This window comes from Pterocles gutturalis, unplaced genomic scaffold (genome assembly GCF_000699245.1).
Source record: "Pterocles gutturalis isolate BGI_N339 unplaced genomic scaffold, ASM69924v1 scaffold15968, whole genome shotgun sequence".
Classification (NCBI taxonomy): Eukaryota; Metazoa; Chordata; class Aves; order Pterocliformes; family Pteroclidae; genus Pterocles; species Pterocles gutturalis.
In genome coordinates this window covers 18,438-35,181 of record NW_010123349.1, presented here as the reverse complement: position 1 = coordinate 35,181, position 16,744 = coordinate 18,438, and the positions used below count along the sequence as shown (strand labels likewise).

General features: G+C 35.3%; 1 protein-coding gene across 1 annotated transcript in view; it reads right to left on the bottom strand.

Moving 5' to 3' along the window:
• The window catches only part of HTT (huntingtin), a gene marked incomplete at its 5' end in the record, with an annotated part of 42,187 nt that overhangs the window by 7,720 nt on the left and 17,723 nt on the right, over positions 1–16,744 (bottom strand). The window contains 17 exons of the mRNA XM_010077879.1: positions 484–639; positions 1,399–1,528; positions 1,711–1,841; positions 3,441–3,523; positions 3,693–3,832; positions 4,209–4,363; positions 6,535–6,635; positions 7,776–7,902; positions 9,149–9,336; positions 10,195–10,290; positions 10,577–10,754; positions 11,179–11,324; positions 11,527–11,740; positions 12,611–12,733; positions 14,386–14,524; positions 15,757–15,833; positions 16,090–16,266. Coding sequence (XP_010076181.1) covers positions 484–639; positions 1,399–1,528; positions 1,711–1,841; positions 3,441–3,523; positions 3,693–3,832; positions 4,209–4,363; positions 6,535–6,635; positions 7,776–7,902; positions 9,149–9,336; positions 10,195–10,290; positions 10,577–10,754; positions 11,179–11,324; positions 11,527–11,740; positions 12,611–12,733; positions 14,386–14,524; positions 15,757–15,833; positions 16,090–16,266 — 2,361 coding nt within the window. The remainder of the gene's footprint in view (positions 1–483; positions 640–1,398; positions 1,529–1,710; positions 1,842–3,440; positions 3,524–3,692; positions 3,833–4,208; positions 4,364–6,534; positions 6,636–7,775; positions 7,903–9,148; positions 9,337–10,194; positions 10,291–10,576; positions 10,755–11,178; positions 11,325–11,526; positions 11,741–12,610; positions 12,734–14,385; positions 14,525–15,756; positions 15,834–16,089; positions 16,267–16,744) is intronic.

Below are 16,744 nucleotides of genomic sequence, written 5' to 3'. Positions count from 1 at the left end.
TTCCCTAAATGCGGAATGATGCAATAGAGGGAAGAGTGAGGGAACGGAAAGGGATACCCAACTATCAAGCTACATATTCATCATATGCACTGTCCCAGCCTCTCATGAGATTATAAACATTAACCTGTAACACAAATCTAGCAATAGCTGTTCCACAGTCCTTATTTCTGGCCTGTAATGTAACAAATGAGTCCAGTGCAAGGGTTACACTCAACCAAAAAGGATAAACCAAAAAGCACATTAAATTAAGCTCAAACCTAAAAAAACCTAGTTTGAATATGGGGCAAATGGAGATGATGTTTGCAACCTCTGAAAGCCCAGAATACATATCTTGTCACTTCTTGTAGCCACACAGATCAGCTAAGGGATTTTCTTAGAGAAAAACCCCTCTTATAAAGTATATGAGATTTTGCCTATGAACCTAAGGATGAGTTAACTTAGACAGTCATGAATTTCCAATAAACTTCCATGAGAATTCCTTACCATTCCGAGAACAGCAGCAGCTTTGCAAGTGGCTGGTATCAAATACTGTACAAGAATCTCATCTTCTGATGGATGCACCTTTCGCAATTCTGTCAGTGTTGTATACATCATCTCAAACTGATTCCTTTCTGTAAATAAGTCTGATACTGCCAGAAGCTGTACACAAATTAAAATTTAATATAAAAAAGACCATTAACAGACAGCCAAAAATTGTCTCTCGCTTGTCTTATAATTGTCAGCAAAAGATTCCTCAATCTATTACATGTGTTAACATTAACTGAAGTGCCTGGAATAACTATTGTCCAGTATTCCATCATCCATCTCAGATTAACAATTACCTCCAAATGGTCCTTTTTTCCAAAAGGTTTACAAAACCAAATCCACTATAATAAATAATTCTGGAAAATGAAAGAATAAGGCCATTTACAATATACTAAACCACCCCAAAACACACAATACATATTCTCTTGCAAGGATAGTTTCATTTTATTCTTTTATGACAGTGAATTATGGCTATCAAGACACTTTCCACGCCTGTGTTCTTTAATTTTACTTCTACACTTCAATAGTCAATTTAACGCTCTAATATACTGTTGTTCCATCTTCATTTTCTTACAGAGGTAGGATAAGCAAAATCCTGAAATCTGCTTTTAGCAAGTAGTCAAGTGAAATACCAACTATCATTAAGTAACAATAACATGTTTGTAACTAGCAGCAGAACATACAATCCAGATATTTACACAGTTTAAATCAGTATAATGTTATAGCTGCTCAAGTTATATTTCTGTACTGCCCATATAATAGCGCTACCAAGAAAAATCCATGTTTCCCATATATTAAAGATGCTTTACAAATGCTGCTTGGCTCTGAATAACATATACTCAATTATGACTCTGAATAATAGTTTAGACTTACTGATCGCACCACTTCGCTAATCAAAATGACTGGTGTTCTCTTGCTAGGGTTTGATGGCAATATCCACTGACTGTACAGTTCAAGCAAGAACTGAGAACAAGAATGTATATCCACACCAGCCCGGTGTTTCCTGCAAGGCACAATAAGCAAGTGTTAAAATGGCAATTCTTAAGCCCTGCTAAAATACTTGATTTGAAATAGTACAGTTATTTATGAGCATCCAATTTATAAACCCAGCTTATTGAACTCAACATGAAGAGATAAAAGCTTGTTGATAAGTCAAATGAGAGACAAAAAGAAAAAATAACACACCTGGTGTTAATAGGAGAGGTTGGTGGTGAAGAAGGAGCAGGTACATCATTCTCATCTTCTTCATCCTCACCCCACTCTTCTTCTCTCAATGGAGTGATGTTATTTCCTAGCCATATGGAGTGTATGGAGACCTTGCAACACACCCAAAAAAAAGAGAAAGAAAGAAAAGAAGCACAGCATTATAACACCCTTCTAGTCAGATGAGAAAAGTCTTAGAAGCCCAATACATTTGTCATTTAAATGATGGGCAACACATAGCGTCAAACAACATTTACATGAACTGCACATCATTTAATTTTTTTTTTGTTTTAACCTTTTTCAACATTTTAGTTTAACTCACTTTAAACTGTATGGCACAGCAAAAACAGTAGTGCCATGTGCTTATTACAGCAATTCAGGTGATGCTGAAAGCAGCATCTGGCTAACCTGTAAGCAGGCACTAACACAGTGCATGCATCATCCCAAAGTCAACATACCAGATCTAAAATCTAAAGCAAAAGTATAAATATTTACAACTCATGCCAAGCAAGAAAATAATTCAGAAAGAACTGTAACGACTGCAGTTCAAGAGACAACACATTCATAACTCTTCTCAAGCCATAACTCAGCATGTCTGATTGCAGTATGACCTTTCTTCTGAAACTAGACAAGACTAAGATTTTCGCTCAGGCAACATAAACAATTATCTACAAAGAAGAAAATATCCTAGTTTTTCTTCTAGTTTTATTTATGAAATTAATGTTTCACAACAATAAGACCTGCTGATGGCATTTCATAAATGATCTGTATGAAGATTCCAAAGCAAAATCAGCACTTCCTGTGTTTCAATAGAGGTATTACTTTTTCCTCTAAAGTTTCTTATCTTACATAGCTCAAGAGTTCTTTCTCAGACAAAAATTCACCCTTACATAGAATTCTTTTTCACATTAAGCAAAAAATATACAGACATTTATTTATTTTTCAAGCAGGATGTCTAATGCTTAGTATTGCTACAGAGTTAACAGTTTTCGTAAATAATGCGTAGGGTCTTTAAACCTGCAAATACAGAACATTCAAGCCCTTTAAAATCTCAAGAGAACATACAGCCGCCTAGAGGTAGATAAGTAACCATTTAGTCTTCCTTATGCAAAAGACTCCTCAAGAAAAATAACATCATCTGAGTTTATTATTTAAGTTTTTTCACTAATACATACTATTCAAATAGTGAAAAAAATTACATTGAAAACTTGTATGTAACTTTATGAAAAGACTAAATTTTCAAGGAGATAAATAACTCTATAAGAACTATATTTTATTCACTGTATGAAGTGCTAATTTTCCAACCAACATCACCCAGTGAAATTTATGTCCTGCACTGGGTTATTTAAAATTAAAACAGCATTGCTTATTTTATGTCTAGTGATTTTTCATTTCCTAAGGACTACCGCAAGCATGCTATAGCAAATTAAAATCCAGTACTTAAAGTGGAAGCCAGCACTACAAGGGCTCTTTAATACACAAGGCTGAAACATACAACTCAATAGCTGGCTCACGAGTAGAGCACACACACAAGAAAAAATTCCATGAGAGATGGGACAGCTGGCTTAGAGGAGTCACCTAGTTAGTATCTACCCTGCATCACTCAGAGCTTTTAGTTTACTTTTGATGTTAAGCAATGTCTCTTAACTGAATTTTCATAAACTGGAAAAAATGTAATTAAAGTCAAATTCAAAGTTAAGGTTTTAACAAACCTGTCCCAGTTTATAATCCATATCTCCTATTTCTCGTTCAGTATTGATCTGCAGCAAGAGTTTTTCATGGCTGATAAGAGCACCTATAACAAAACAGAAGACAAGTTCTTAAAATATGCATAAGAAAGTATATGCGAAAATTGCTTAATTTCCTGCAAACTGTATTTCAAATAGATTCCTAAGAGTATCTTTTCTACTTCTTAAATGTAAAAGAAATTCACTCTCCCCTTCCCCCTGCATACAGGCACTTACCTGTAGTAGCAGGAGAAAGTGATGGAACAGGGTCCCAAGCTTGGTATAAGTGATGAGTAGCAACATTATCTCTCTTCGATACCATGGCTTGGATTTCCTGTTCAACAATTCCCCTGATAACACTTAGCTTTCTCCCAAACCTGAAAGCCCAACAGAATTCAATTTAAGCAGATTTACCTTTAACACTTTTGTGCAAGTCTGACTAGCTTACTCTACAACATTATGTGTCTATGCTTATTTTATTTATCAGGGATGCTAAAACTGAGAAATATTGAGAACTACATTCTACACACGGTTTACTAGATTTTAATAAGATATTGTCTTTTTCAGATACTGTCTTTTAACTCAGCAGGTTTGTGATGCTAAGTCCATGTAACTTCTATGCAAACAGATCCATTGTATACACTCTTGCTTAGAAAACACAGTCTATACATATATAGATTAAGCAATTGTAATTATGTATTAATCACAAGTATAACTTTTATGTATTTTAGAGCAAGTAAAAAAAAAAAATACCTTGTGTCCAGAGCTTTTAAAGCTTTGTTGCGGGGCTGCTGTTCCAAACAGCTAACTGCTGGATTGCCTGCAACAGGTATTGTCATTGCACTCAGCACCAAGGAAGTTATGGCTTGTACTGCAAGAACATTAATTTGGGTCCTCTCTGTATCTTCCTGTAAAATGAACTTACTGTAATTTGAATTGTAAAAAAAATAATCCTGAAAGCCTTGAATATCAGTTTATTACCTGACACTAAATTATCATTAATAAGCCTATCATCTAGACTTTTTCCCATCCAGAAATCTAGCTGACATAAGCAATGCACAGAAAACACCAGCTGTGGCCGCAACACACCCTTGCATCTCATCAGCCATTCTGCATGCATCCTCTCTTGTCCCAATAGCATTTAAACCTCAAAGTATTTAGTTTCTTTGTTTGTGTCTACCCATTAGTTACCTGTTGAAACAAAGCATCAAGACAGACCAAATACGAGTTGGATCCATGTTAATGGTTTTTTAGTAACTGCCCATTTAGGAAAAAAAACCTCAACCTCATCATGAATTTTCAGCAGCATTTTTCTGGGTATCACTGTCCAGATGCATCCAATGTTTCTTCTAAACCAAGAGGCTACACATTCAGTATTTAGCATGACTGTAAAAGTGTGAGAAAACTGTAATGCAATTCTCTTACTTGAGGCACTTCCATTCTTTCCCAATAGAAGTACTTGTAATTACACACATTGCATCAAGTACTTTGCCACTGTAAATTATCACCACTGTAGCAGCTCGTTTGTTTTCCTTTTAAAAAAAAAAATCTCTTAAGACAAACTTCTGACACTGTGGGTTGTAACTCATTCTCCCTTGTGTTGATGGTAACAAGAATCTTCACAGTACACTTAACTTTTTTGCTCAGAACTGTTTATCATCAGTTCTTTGCCTAAATCAGTTTTTTTACAAACAGCACAAACACTTGCAGATGCTGAAGTGGCAGGATGCTTCTCAGTTTTTGCTTTCGTTGTATAGATTCTGATTCCTTCTCAAAAACATCAGACCACAATAGAGTCTGAACCTTTTTAGAAGATGCAAGATGGTAACACATTTTCAACTTTTAAAAAAAAAAAATTTTTTTTTACATTTAGTATTTTTATTTTAAGAAATATTAACATACTGACATTCATAATAGTACTTAAAACGCTTGCAATTTTTAACATATTAGTTTTCTTTGGAAACTAAAGGAGCAGTATTGCTCCTGTTCTACATATAAACACTCTCTACATGACAAATACGGAACTACCAAAGGCAAGGTTACCTTAAGTCTGATGGCCATTATGTGGAAAAGAGTTAAATCAAAAATTCTGCAAGCTGCACAAGCATTGAAGTCAGTCTAGCGAACAGAAATGCTAACCCAGGGAAGAGGGATGATGATGCCCTACTCCTTTTTGGAGTCTGACACCTAGGAAACAACAGATAGGAACTCCTTTGTCTGCTACCCAGGATCCACTATTCACAGGCATCTACCCTCCAAATTCTTCAAAATGCTTAGGCTCTGCACCTACCATCAGGACCACTTGCAATTTGGGAGTGAACGCTACACAAGTTTAGGAAAAAAAGCCTTTCTAGTCAAAGCGCTAGAACCTAGTAAAGTCAGTTTGCTATCAGGTTAAGTCATCTGAAGAGGGAAAGTCTCTTTCATGACAGCTAAATTCACTCTCATCTTCGCTTTTGGTACAGATAAATTTAATCAGCTCTGATCCCTAAATGCCCTCCACTGAATCTTGAACACTTACCTGGGCCATCCAAGTTAGAAGCCCAGACATCCAATATACAGTCTAAAACTGGGTGCAAGAGACATGGGCATGCATCTCTAGGTCAATTCATTTCTAGTCAAGAATCTTACAAAAAAGTCTTACCAAAGAAACTCCCTTTGAGGTTTGATTATTAGATAGCACAGATAATTGCAGTAACAGATACTAGCTACAGTTAACTAGTATATTTCCTAAAGCTAGTTCTCTCACATATTGTTCCTCTCAAAAGTTTTTGGAGTTCCTATTGTGCCTAAAGCCAAACGTCTCATCAAGCAAACTTTGAACTGTGTGTGTTGAGTGACATACAAATATAAAGTTAAAACAACTTCACTGAATTTTTCCATACTATGTACATACTTGCAGAAGCTTTAAGCCAGAAGATGGAAGTATATGATCTCACAGGGATATGAACACAAGACAATATAAAATGGAAATAATTTCTTAGTTTTAGTCGCTACTTTTCTGCTTTACAGGTTTAAGAGAAACATTTTTCTTAGTTTAAGTAAAATTTAATTTAAAAAATTCAGTGAATGACATTACCTCTTGTTGGTTCTCCTCTTGGTCCATTACAATAGGCTGAGTTACAAGCACACCAAGCAAAGTAGCCCAAGTCTCTTCAAACTGAGTACGGCTGATCCATCCTATGGAAACACTCAGAGATAGCCATTTATGTCTTAATACAAACTTAAACATAGAACAGCATAGAACCAGTACATTGTTTCCATAGATTTAGTTTCATACCATTTCCTTAAATTTAAAATGTTCTGTTTCAGGAAGTGATAAAGCCTTTAGAAGGGTTCTGCATGTTTTTATCTAAATGGTCCTGTTTGGGTTGTTTCTTATATACATTTAAATATTTCGATTGTCCAGCTTTCAAAGCACTGAGATCTATCAGGTTTTCACAACCCAGAAAATCATAAAGAAAATTGGCTAATTCTCACAGGAAAAAAAATTGTGGAGAATCCTATAATGAGTCAAGAAATCTTTATGCCCTAAAAGCAAGATGACTGAATTGCCTAGAAATAGGCTATTAAAATTCAAGCGCTTCTCAAAAAATTTTTCCAAACAGATTTTTACCTATAGGAGACTGCAGAGGATTCCTGAATAATACATTGCAGTTTATACTAATGATATCTAAAGAACCAAAAATGAGAATGCAATCTTAGGCACTATAGTGATCAAACAGAAATCAGTGCTACACCACAAATCAGTCAGTATTAACCTGTAGATCAGAGGGGGAAAAAAACCCCCGAAGTCTGAAGAACTTTGATAAGCATATGGAAAATTTGATGCATTACCCTTGACAGTCTCATCTGTTGACAAAGACTTGAACCCTTAAACCCCAATGGTCTTGTTCAGTAAAGCCTGACATATTCAGAATCTTTAAAGTGATAGCATCTCATTTAAAACACTGAGTGTGGCACTAAATTTATATACTATGCATGAATAAAAAAAACAGAGGAAGCAAAATGTTCTCAAACATACTGTCAAGTGCATGCTCTAGAAAACAGTTGGCCATTCTGTAAGAGCACACTGAAATAATCTCGTTGAGTTAGTATAGTTTTTGGCTTTATTTCTATAACTTAATAGTTTTTTCTCTGCATTGAGCAAAACATATGAATTATTGCAGCTCAATTACTAACCTGATCTGAAATACTATTTACCTTCCACATAAGCAACAAAAGGAACAAACGGTACCAGATTCAGTTATTCGGTAACTTTGCAACACAGGTAAATGCCCAATAAGAGCCAACTGTATTAATTTTTAATTTTGTACATACCAAGTGTATTAATGCGATAGATGAACTCCTTAAAGATCTCTTTTTCTTGAAGAAATTCTACTGGGATTTCAGGAAAAACTGTGTCGAAGTCACCGGCAGGCTTTGGTGACCAGCCCAATTTCCAGACCTTAAGAAATATAAACAACATCTACTTATCCAAAACAGAAATAGTATTAACATGACATCTACAAAGATACATGCACAATTCAATAAGCAATGAGACATCAGTAAATACAAGTAATTCTCCAATTACAAAAAAAAACTTAGAGAAAGATTAAATATCTAACACAGCTAATACACATTTTACACTGTTTTTCTAATTTGGGGTTGGGGTTTTTTTTGCATATTTTACACTATGAATTAATCCTTCAGTCCTACTGCCCAAGTTGGGATATGAAAGCAATTACGTTCCTGTCATGTATTTCAGTTTACAATTTAAGTGCCAAGTGACTCCTAGATGGTGCAGAAATTATGCTGAAAGGTAAATCAGGGAAAATAGTTCACATACTATTCATGCCTGAGAAAGCACGAAGACATATCCGAGGGTGGGCAAAAAAAGTCTCAATCAAAAAAATTAGTATCTTTTGACATCCCTTCAATAACAGAGCCGAGAAACAGAGAAAGGCCAGAGAAATGGCCTTGCACATATCAAGAAACCCCCTTTTACTCTACCTAATAAGAATCTAGAAATGTTTCTGATAATGGTTTTGAAGTTTATCTAAACAAAGTCATTTCACAGTACTAACAATATATGGAGGTAACCACGAGGTGTTCTTAAATCCATGTTACATTGGCCAAAAAGAAAAGGTTGAAATACCTTGTCCACAAGATCCAAGATGAGTTAAGAAAGAATAGTAATCTACAATCCAAAGTATCTGCATGGTGTACCATGTCGTACCACACACAAATACCTCAGTTAGTTCAGACACTGCTTTGGGCACCTCAGCACCATTGCATCATTGTGGTGCTTAGCATGACAAAAACCAAATTTGTCAATTCAGGTGCTGTAAAGAAAGCATTATCTCTTTCCAGGGTAAACAATCCCACTGAGCAGGAGGAAATATAAGCACTAACAAAGCACCCAAGTCACTGCTTGCTTTTCCTTTCTTAAGTTACCCCCTGGACATTCTTTCACATGAGAATGTAAGGAGTTACTACACTTTTCTAATCAGATCTCCGATTCCAAAGTGATCTCTTACTTGATATTTTTATGGTGTTTTGCTACTCAGTGTTTAGAAAGACAAACTGGCTGATCAAACTAGCTAAAGGTTGAAGTCCTACCGATGTAAAACTTAAGATGCAGCACCATGTTTGGTTTTCAAAAGTTGTTCAATAGCTTTTAAAGTCCTGAAAACAAAGCATAATGAACATACCAAAGGAGGCACTCTCGTGTAACTGTTCACTAGAGGCAGCCTTGCTAAACTGATGATGATGTTCTTGAGGACAGGAGTAAGAAACGCCGGGATACTGCTGTTTCTTTTGTGCCCCAGTGCTAAGACAGTCTGTAAGCATTCCACCATCTCAGCTACCATTTCACAAGCTGCAGTAATGTGTTTAGTTCCTTTGTGAGGAGAAAAAGAAATACAGTTTTATGAACCTATTCAAAAGAAAGATAATTTTTAAAGATACATAAAAGCAAAAAATGCTTAATAAAAGAATATGTTGACTAAAAAGAACAAAACCACAAAAAGGATGTATACACAGAAATATTCTACAATATTTCAGCTAGTTGAAGAGTACTACTACCACCCTCCCTGCAACGGCTTGCATTGTTTAAGACTCTCAGTGATGGAGACCAGCTGAGATCTGCCAGCAGAGCAACTGCCATGCTAACCCCAGCAAGTACAGGCCACACTGAAGAGGGCATCTGTGTGAATTGACAGTGACCAAACTCATCTGTTTTATGAGAAAACAGTCTCATAGCTGGCTCTATGCTAAATCTGACAAGCAGGTAATTTATGTAGATGGAAGTAATATCTTGCTGTACCAGCACAGCTGGATATGGAAGACAATCCTGTCCACGCTCACAGATTACACTTGACCTTCACGTCAACATAGTGCTCTCATATTGTAGAAGAGCAGATAATGAATCTGCTGTTGTTCAGAAAAAATATTAACAATGCTGCATCTCCCACATGAAATTTAAAAATCCCACAACAGTTTAAAAATCTCAGTCTGCAGCATGCTGCACAGCTAACAGAATCCCCCACAAGAAAAATATGCATTAATGCTTAACTTTCAAGAAAAAACAACTATACCTGTTAAAAATATGTCAACCTATATTTAATGAATATTCATCAAATACAAATGAGGTCTGAGATGAACTCTCATTGTTAAACAAAATAGTAATGGAAAGAGCACCTACAAATATTTCTTCAGTGAAAGCTTAAGGCAAAAGTGGAATTTACCATTTACTTACTCTGTGCGTTTGAATCAACTTCACCCTCACTTAAGCCTTTTGAAGTATTCTTCTTTCTTTCAGGACTAAGAAGTTGATTACCAGGTTCAACAGCAACTGAATTAGACAAAAGTATTTAGAAGATACAGCCATTACATTACTCATATTCCATTTTTCTCCTCAAAATCACATAGTAGCCAAATATTTTACATCTCCAAGGCATGTGCCAAGTTCAAAAGTAAACACACAATTTAAAAAGAGAAATGAAAGTAGTAAAAGTAAATTTGTCAAAGCAATAATTAAAAAGGACTCTGAGGATATATTTCAGACATCTAGCATTTGATCAGTGATGACTGACAATTTATTAAGAAAATTTTCTCATAGCTGTTCAAATTGGACTCACCTGCTTCTATGATAAATTTAACACAATTAATTAAGGAGCAAGCATATGTCACATTAGCTGCAGAAGCCAGCAAATTCCAGAGACTAGGCTGCTGTAATGTCAGACAGCAACAATCCAGAGCAGCTTGAAGATCTACACTTAATGGAATCTGGTCATGCATTAAATGCCATGATACTGCCTGTACAAAAATAAAAATCTCCCATTAATAGCAAATAGCAACAGAAGAACTTATAACCAAAGAGGATTTTTTTTTAATTCGGCAATATATAAAGTTTTATTAGCATGTTGCATTGATTTTTCTTCTGAGAGAACAGAATTTAAGTACATGAAAATTACAAGTATTATATACTGTTTATTCAGTGTCCCAAAAACCAGTGGCCATTCTCCCAAATGCCAAGATCATTCCATCATTCAAACTCTCCTTGTAAAAAGCTGCCCTTGTCCCATAAGCCCAGTTCAAATAAAACAACCACTGAAGAAATTTATACAGTTAAGACAAGAAAATTGCTCAGATCAAAAGTTAGTTACTCAATGGTAATCAGTTTAAGCTGTTCCCTCTCCCAACATTTCATCACATCTTTAATTATGCTGTAGTTTCTTACCTCTATTGACATAACTACAAATTTCAGGATATCATCCTCTTTGTCAGGAGGAACACGGAGACCAGCTGGTAGTTTTGAAAGTAACAACAAATACTGAGCCAGTGCACGACAAAGTGTCATCAGAGACTGATACATCACCTCATCTCCTATAAAATAAGACTGGATGAAATCTAGCAGTTCGAATTTTTTCCCCTCAATAAATGCTTTTCAAAATTATTTCATAAACACTTTCATAGCAGGTATCTTGACTTTTTAAAATAGTTAGTAAGTTCATGTATTCACAAGATATCTGTAAGGTACCTTTTGCAGAGGAGAGAATAAACTTAAAAAGACCATTATTTCTATTACCAAAGATATCGCTTAGTTTTTTCCAGTAGGCTGATGGCTCAGTTGGCAATAGTGGTTGAAAAACCTGGTGGTTGGCAGGAAGGTTTTGTACAGTGGTAGACACATGATTCAGAGTTACCCTCCGAGCTGTTTCAAAGAAGCTACTCTTCTGGTCTCTTGATATTTCATTCATGCCAAGGCTTAAACAAGGTGCTAACAAGCTTAGGTTGAATTCCTGAAATCAAATAGTAAATATGAAGTAGAGAAATTGCTTTTAAAGAGAAACTAAGTATCTGATGGTACTATTCTGGCATACTAATATGGTGGGAAATTAACAGTTTATCAATTAACTAACTTGTTATTATGACCTCTGCTCTATTGTGGTATAAGAATACCATAATTAAGCCCATATTTGTTCCACATCTGAATTCCAAACACCACTGTACTGGAAAGAAAAATCAAAATTCTTATTCCAAATTTTGAAAACAATATGTTAATAAAGCTTAAAGATTATCTATACATACAAGGAATCTTCAAGTAATAAGTTTTCAAACAAAAGCCCAACAAAAATCTTTTTCAAAAGTTTCCCACTATTATTTCTGCAAACCAGCAGCAAATGTAATGTAGAGAGTTTAAACGAAATATGTTCTTAGAAAACAAAGTCACAGATATAAGCTGTCCTTTGTGCCAAATTTAACTGTGGCCTGTCAGTGGCATACTGCAAGTCATCTAGCACAGATATTTAAAAGGTTACAGAAATATCTGGCCCTGTAAGACACTATGGCAAAACTAGAAGATTATGTAAAATGGTAAAACTGGATTTTTGTGATTGCAATACATAAACTAACCTTCACTTCCACTCTATACACCCAACCTGTATTACTACAACGCTACTATTAGCAACATTGGTAGACACAGAAATGAAACATACCTCCTACTGCTCTACTTTCCAAAATGAAATTGAATTCAAGAAGTGAACTATCAGTATTACATAAATTTGAAGTGTTTACATTTAAGAATCTAATCTATTAATACTAGCAATACAAACATTAGAAATAATTACATCCTCTTCAGCTGACTGTGTTTCATCTGACAAAACAGTTACCTTGCTGGTCATGAAGAAGGTCAGGTCAGGCTGAGGAATCTTATTTACCAGCTCTGCACCCTCTAGCAGTGCTGAGTCAGACTTGATGCAACACTGTGACTTCACTAGTGACACATACCAGTTCTTTAAGAATTAAAAAAAAAAAGAAATTTATTACATATTGTTTACAGAAAATAATACAGTTCATGAGGGCAGGGGGAGAATTGCTCATTGATATTGAATTGTGGTCCATTTAAGAGATCACCAGTCCACATTAATGTCAAAAAAACTCAAAATAAAAAGCAAGGCGAAACAGACAACTGGTGAATGGACCATCTTAAACTAGGCCAACGGATGTTCACGGGCAAGTTGTCTATTTCCATAGTCTGGACAGGAAATGAGGAAAAAAAAGCAGCTTAACATACAGCACAGGTGTACATATTAGGATCTTAAAGCTGAGGAGAGTACCTAGAAAAACTACCTGGAATACTCAGTAGTCACAAAAACTTAACTGTAATAGCAAAAAACCCAATGCTATAACCAAGGAAGAAAATTCTTCAGATTCAAATAAATCAGCAGATGAAAACAACATCTTTTAACACTGAAATAAATGAAGACCATCACACATCACTGCAAATTTGCTCCCTAAATTATTAGTGATGAACCTACAGGAATTAGTTAATAAAATAACTAGTTTAACTAAGGAATATAAAGAGGCTCAGTTATCCCTTTTCTGTGTTTTCTGTCTCACAACTGGACATCCTGAATTTGCTGATATCAGTTAGAATGCAACTAAGCCTGTCAGAGTTCAAGAAGCATCTGGACAACGCTCTTAGTCATATGGTTTAGTTTTAGGTAGCCTGGTGTGGAGCAGGGAGCTGGGACTCAATGATCCTTACAGGTCCCTTCCAACTTGAAATATTCTATGTTTCTATGAGGTATGTAGGGGTTGTGGAGGAAGCAGACAAAAACTACTTCCTTTGTGCAGGGTTTACAGTTATAAAGGAAGTAGATTCTTTGGATAATTTGAAGACAGAAAGCTATGGGTAAATGGTTTCTGGGCAGCACTTCCTCCTGCTAAGCAGCTCTCAGTCTCTCTCCTAAGTCAATGGGCTCCTCAACTACTTATCAGTCTCCTCCAAGCTGTCGGCTAATTAAATAATTTTTGGCACCTCAGTTACATGTTTCCCTGTAGAACACAAAGCAATCAGAAGGAGAAAGTATCTGTGCTATGGGACAAACTACAAAGAAAGGAAGACACAGGCCCCAAAAGGCTTGCTCTTAGCCTCTCCCCTACTTTGAAATAAACATATCTCTAAGTGTATGAAAGACAGCAACAGTTCAGCAGTCATGATTATTCTCTTACAGTAATTTAAAGCTGAGAAGTGGAAACTGAGAAGTAATGCTTAGTTTCTAACAGATAACTAACATTTTTCAGCAAACGAATAAAACTGATCACTACAGTAAGCACATGAAGCAAATGAGTAAGCACATGTTTCTACTGAACCTTACATAAATCTTTCAATTAAAGTTATGCAAAGAAACAGAACATGATAGTTTTTCACAGTACTGTCAACATAACAAACATCTATACATGTGCTAATTAGTCATCCTAAGTTCAACAGTCAGCCAACACATATGAAATCATTCACTGATCTATATTTGAGATTCATTGACAATCCTGAGAATATGAACTGCACAGTAAAAATAAGCTGTATTTACTACGTATTTACATAGTAAAAAAACTTGTTTACAGCCAAGGCACTTTTAGTGACTCTTTCTAAACATAATCTTACTTTGTCTAGAATTACATTCTCTAAAGCTGGCTGGTCTTCTCCATCTAGTGGGTGCGAGGTAACCAGAGGTGAAGGACTAGTTGTGTCTGGTGCTACCATAAGACGAAACCTATCCAAGAGCGAGTAAAGTCTTTGGTGTCTGAAAATAGAAGAACACATCAGCAGACAGCGAACTTACTCAGTTGTGTAAACCATTTAAAAATAGAAAGACACCCAGTGAGCCAATTCTAATGCTGGGAGAGAAAAGCAGTAGGGTCTTAAAGTTCATTGTTGGATATATGCAGTCATACGATGCAAAACTGCAAATTTCACCAGCCACCACTAGCCAAAACAAATTAACACCACCAAACATTTAAATTTAATTTGGATTTAAACTTTGTACATGCTTAAGTATAAAATGCAAGCTGTTCAATTTTCTTCATGCAGTAAATATTTTTTTATGAGTAAGAAGAATCAAAGTTAGTGTACACATGATTTGACTGCAGACAAATATGTTCTAACAGATACCAAATAAGAATCCACTAAAACTGAACAAAATTCCAGTTTGTGGATTTATGTCACTATTGGGAATGTGGGTTTTTCTGGTTTATATGGGGGTTTTTTTTTGTTTTGGTTTGGTTTTGTTGTTGTTGTCTTGGGTTTTTTTGGATTCCATTACCACTATCAAAAACTTGTATAAAGTAATTTGGAGATTTTGGATTTTTTTCTAAAAATTGAAATTTAATGTTAGCTTTGAAGGCACATTACTATCATCTACTGCAGTTTTGGGGTTTAGATTCTTTCCCTCTACTTCTTTCTTATTTCAGTCAGCAGATACTAACCTCAAGCAGCAATGACATCAAGGGGAATAAATTAGGCTTTTTCCAACATTAAATAAAGCTTTTTCAAAAAAAGAATAATTTTCTCCTTTTAATAATAGCACTTTACTTTTAAACAGCTGGGACACTAAACAGCTAGAACTTTTAAATACAGTTTTCTGGAAAAACAAAAAACGCAAGTCCACCCAGCTTGCAGTCACAAAATTGTGCAAAAGTGAGTAACTTCATTTTTTGTCACGGAATTAATTTGCAATGTTTAATTTTGAAAGACAGCAACTACGTAGGATGCAGGCAAGAGAATTTGATGCCTTCAAGACTTTAGCTTACTTTAATTCTCAAGTATTTTGCAAATTCAGCTCGTCCAACACAACTGTCCTTGTGCCAGAATATGCCTGCACTTCACAAGAGAGGCTTTACTCCTGTTTTAATCCCAAAAAGGACCCACTATTTTATGTTATAAAAAGCCCCTCAAACACAGGAAAATGGAAATTTACACAATTAGTACTAGAACATTACTTAGTTTGGCATTTTAACACATATTGGTATTAGTTACCTTGTTGCTAATCCACTGTTTTGAAGGTATTCCTGAATTCTATCCAGTTCTTCAACTGGTAACTGAGTAATGCTGCTCTATAGGAAAGGGTCACAAGAATTTTATAAGACAAAAATGAGTAAAATACCCATAGGTACTTTGAAGAGATTAGTAAAATCACAGGCAGGCAAAGTGAAATACAAACATTCACATAACAATATACTAAATAAAAAATTTCCTTTTCAATTAGATGACTTGAACATCATCACATTTTGATGTACTTTAAGTTATTACACTTGATTATATTGCTAGCACTACCCAATCTTATTTACAAATTAATTTATTTCTCTCTACCTGTAAAGTTGCAGCCAAAAGCATTTCTACTCGTCGGCAAGCCAGTGTGTCAACCATGCGAGCAAGCACACGGAATGGAGTACACAGAAGCTTATCAACATATAAAGTTAAAACAGCTCCAGACTGGCTGAGATGTATTCCTTCTAAGCACTGCAAAGTCTTCTTCAGAGTTGTGGGCTAGTCGTTGAAAGAACACAAAGAAAACAGACAAAAAAAGCAATCAATTGGAATACAAGGATCTTAAAGCTAAAGGGAAAGGCATTTAGAAAAAACTACAGCAGACAACTAGCTGATCAATATAATAATCTACATATGAATAGGTCTGAGTTACTGGCTTATTTTTATTAATATGAACACTAAGTTGTTTGATGTTTAACTGTAAAAGCTTACTCTTACAAAGAGTTAGCAAGAAGTAGGGAGCAAAACTTTTCAGGAAAAAATCTAGAGAGACATAGGCGGAATTATAGAAACCTCCGGCAACAGTGAGAAGCTTGAACTCTTGCTGGAAGAAGGTAGGAACATGTGCGTAGTCAAGACAAGAGACAGTATAGAAATCCAGATAAACACTAGGGATTTTTTGAGCACATTTAATTGTAAAAACAGTGGTGGCTACTCAAGTTTAAAATGGGGTACAAGTAATTTTTTTTTTTTTTTT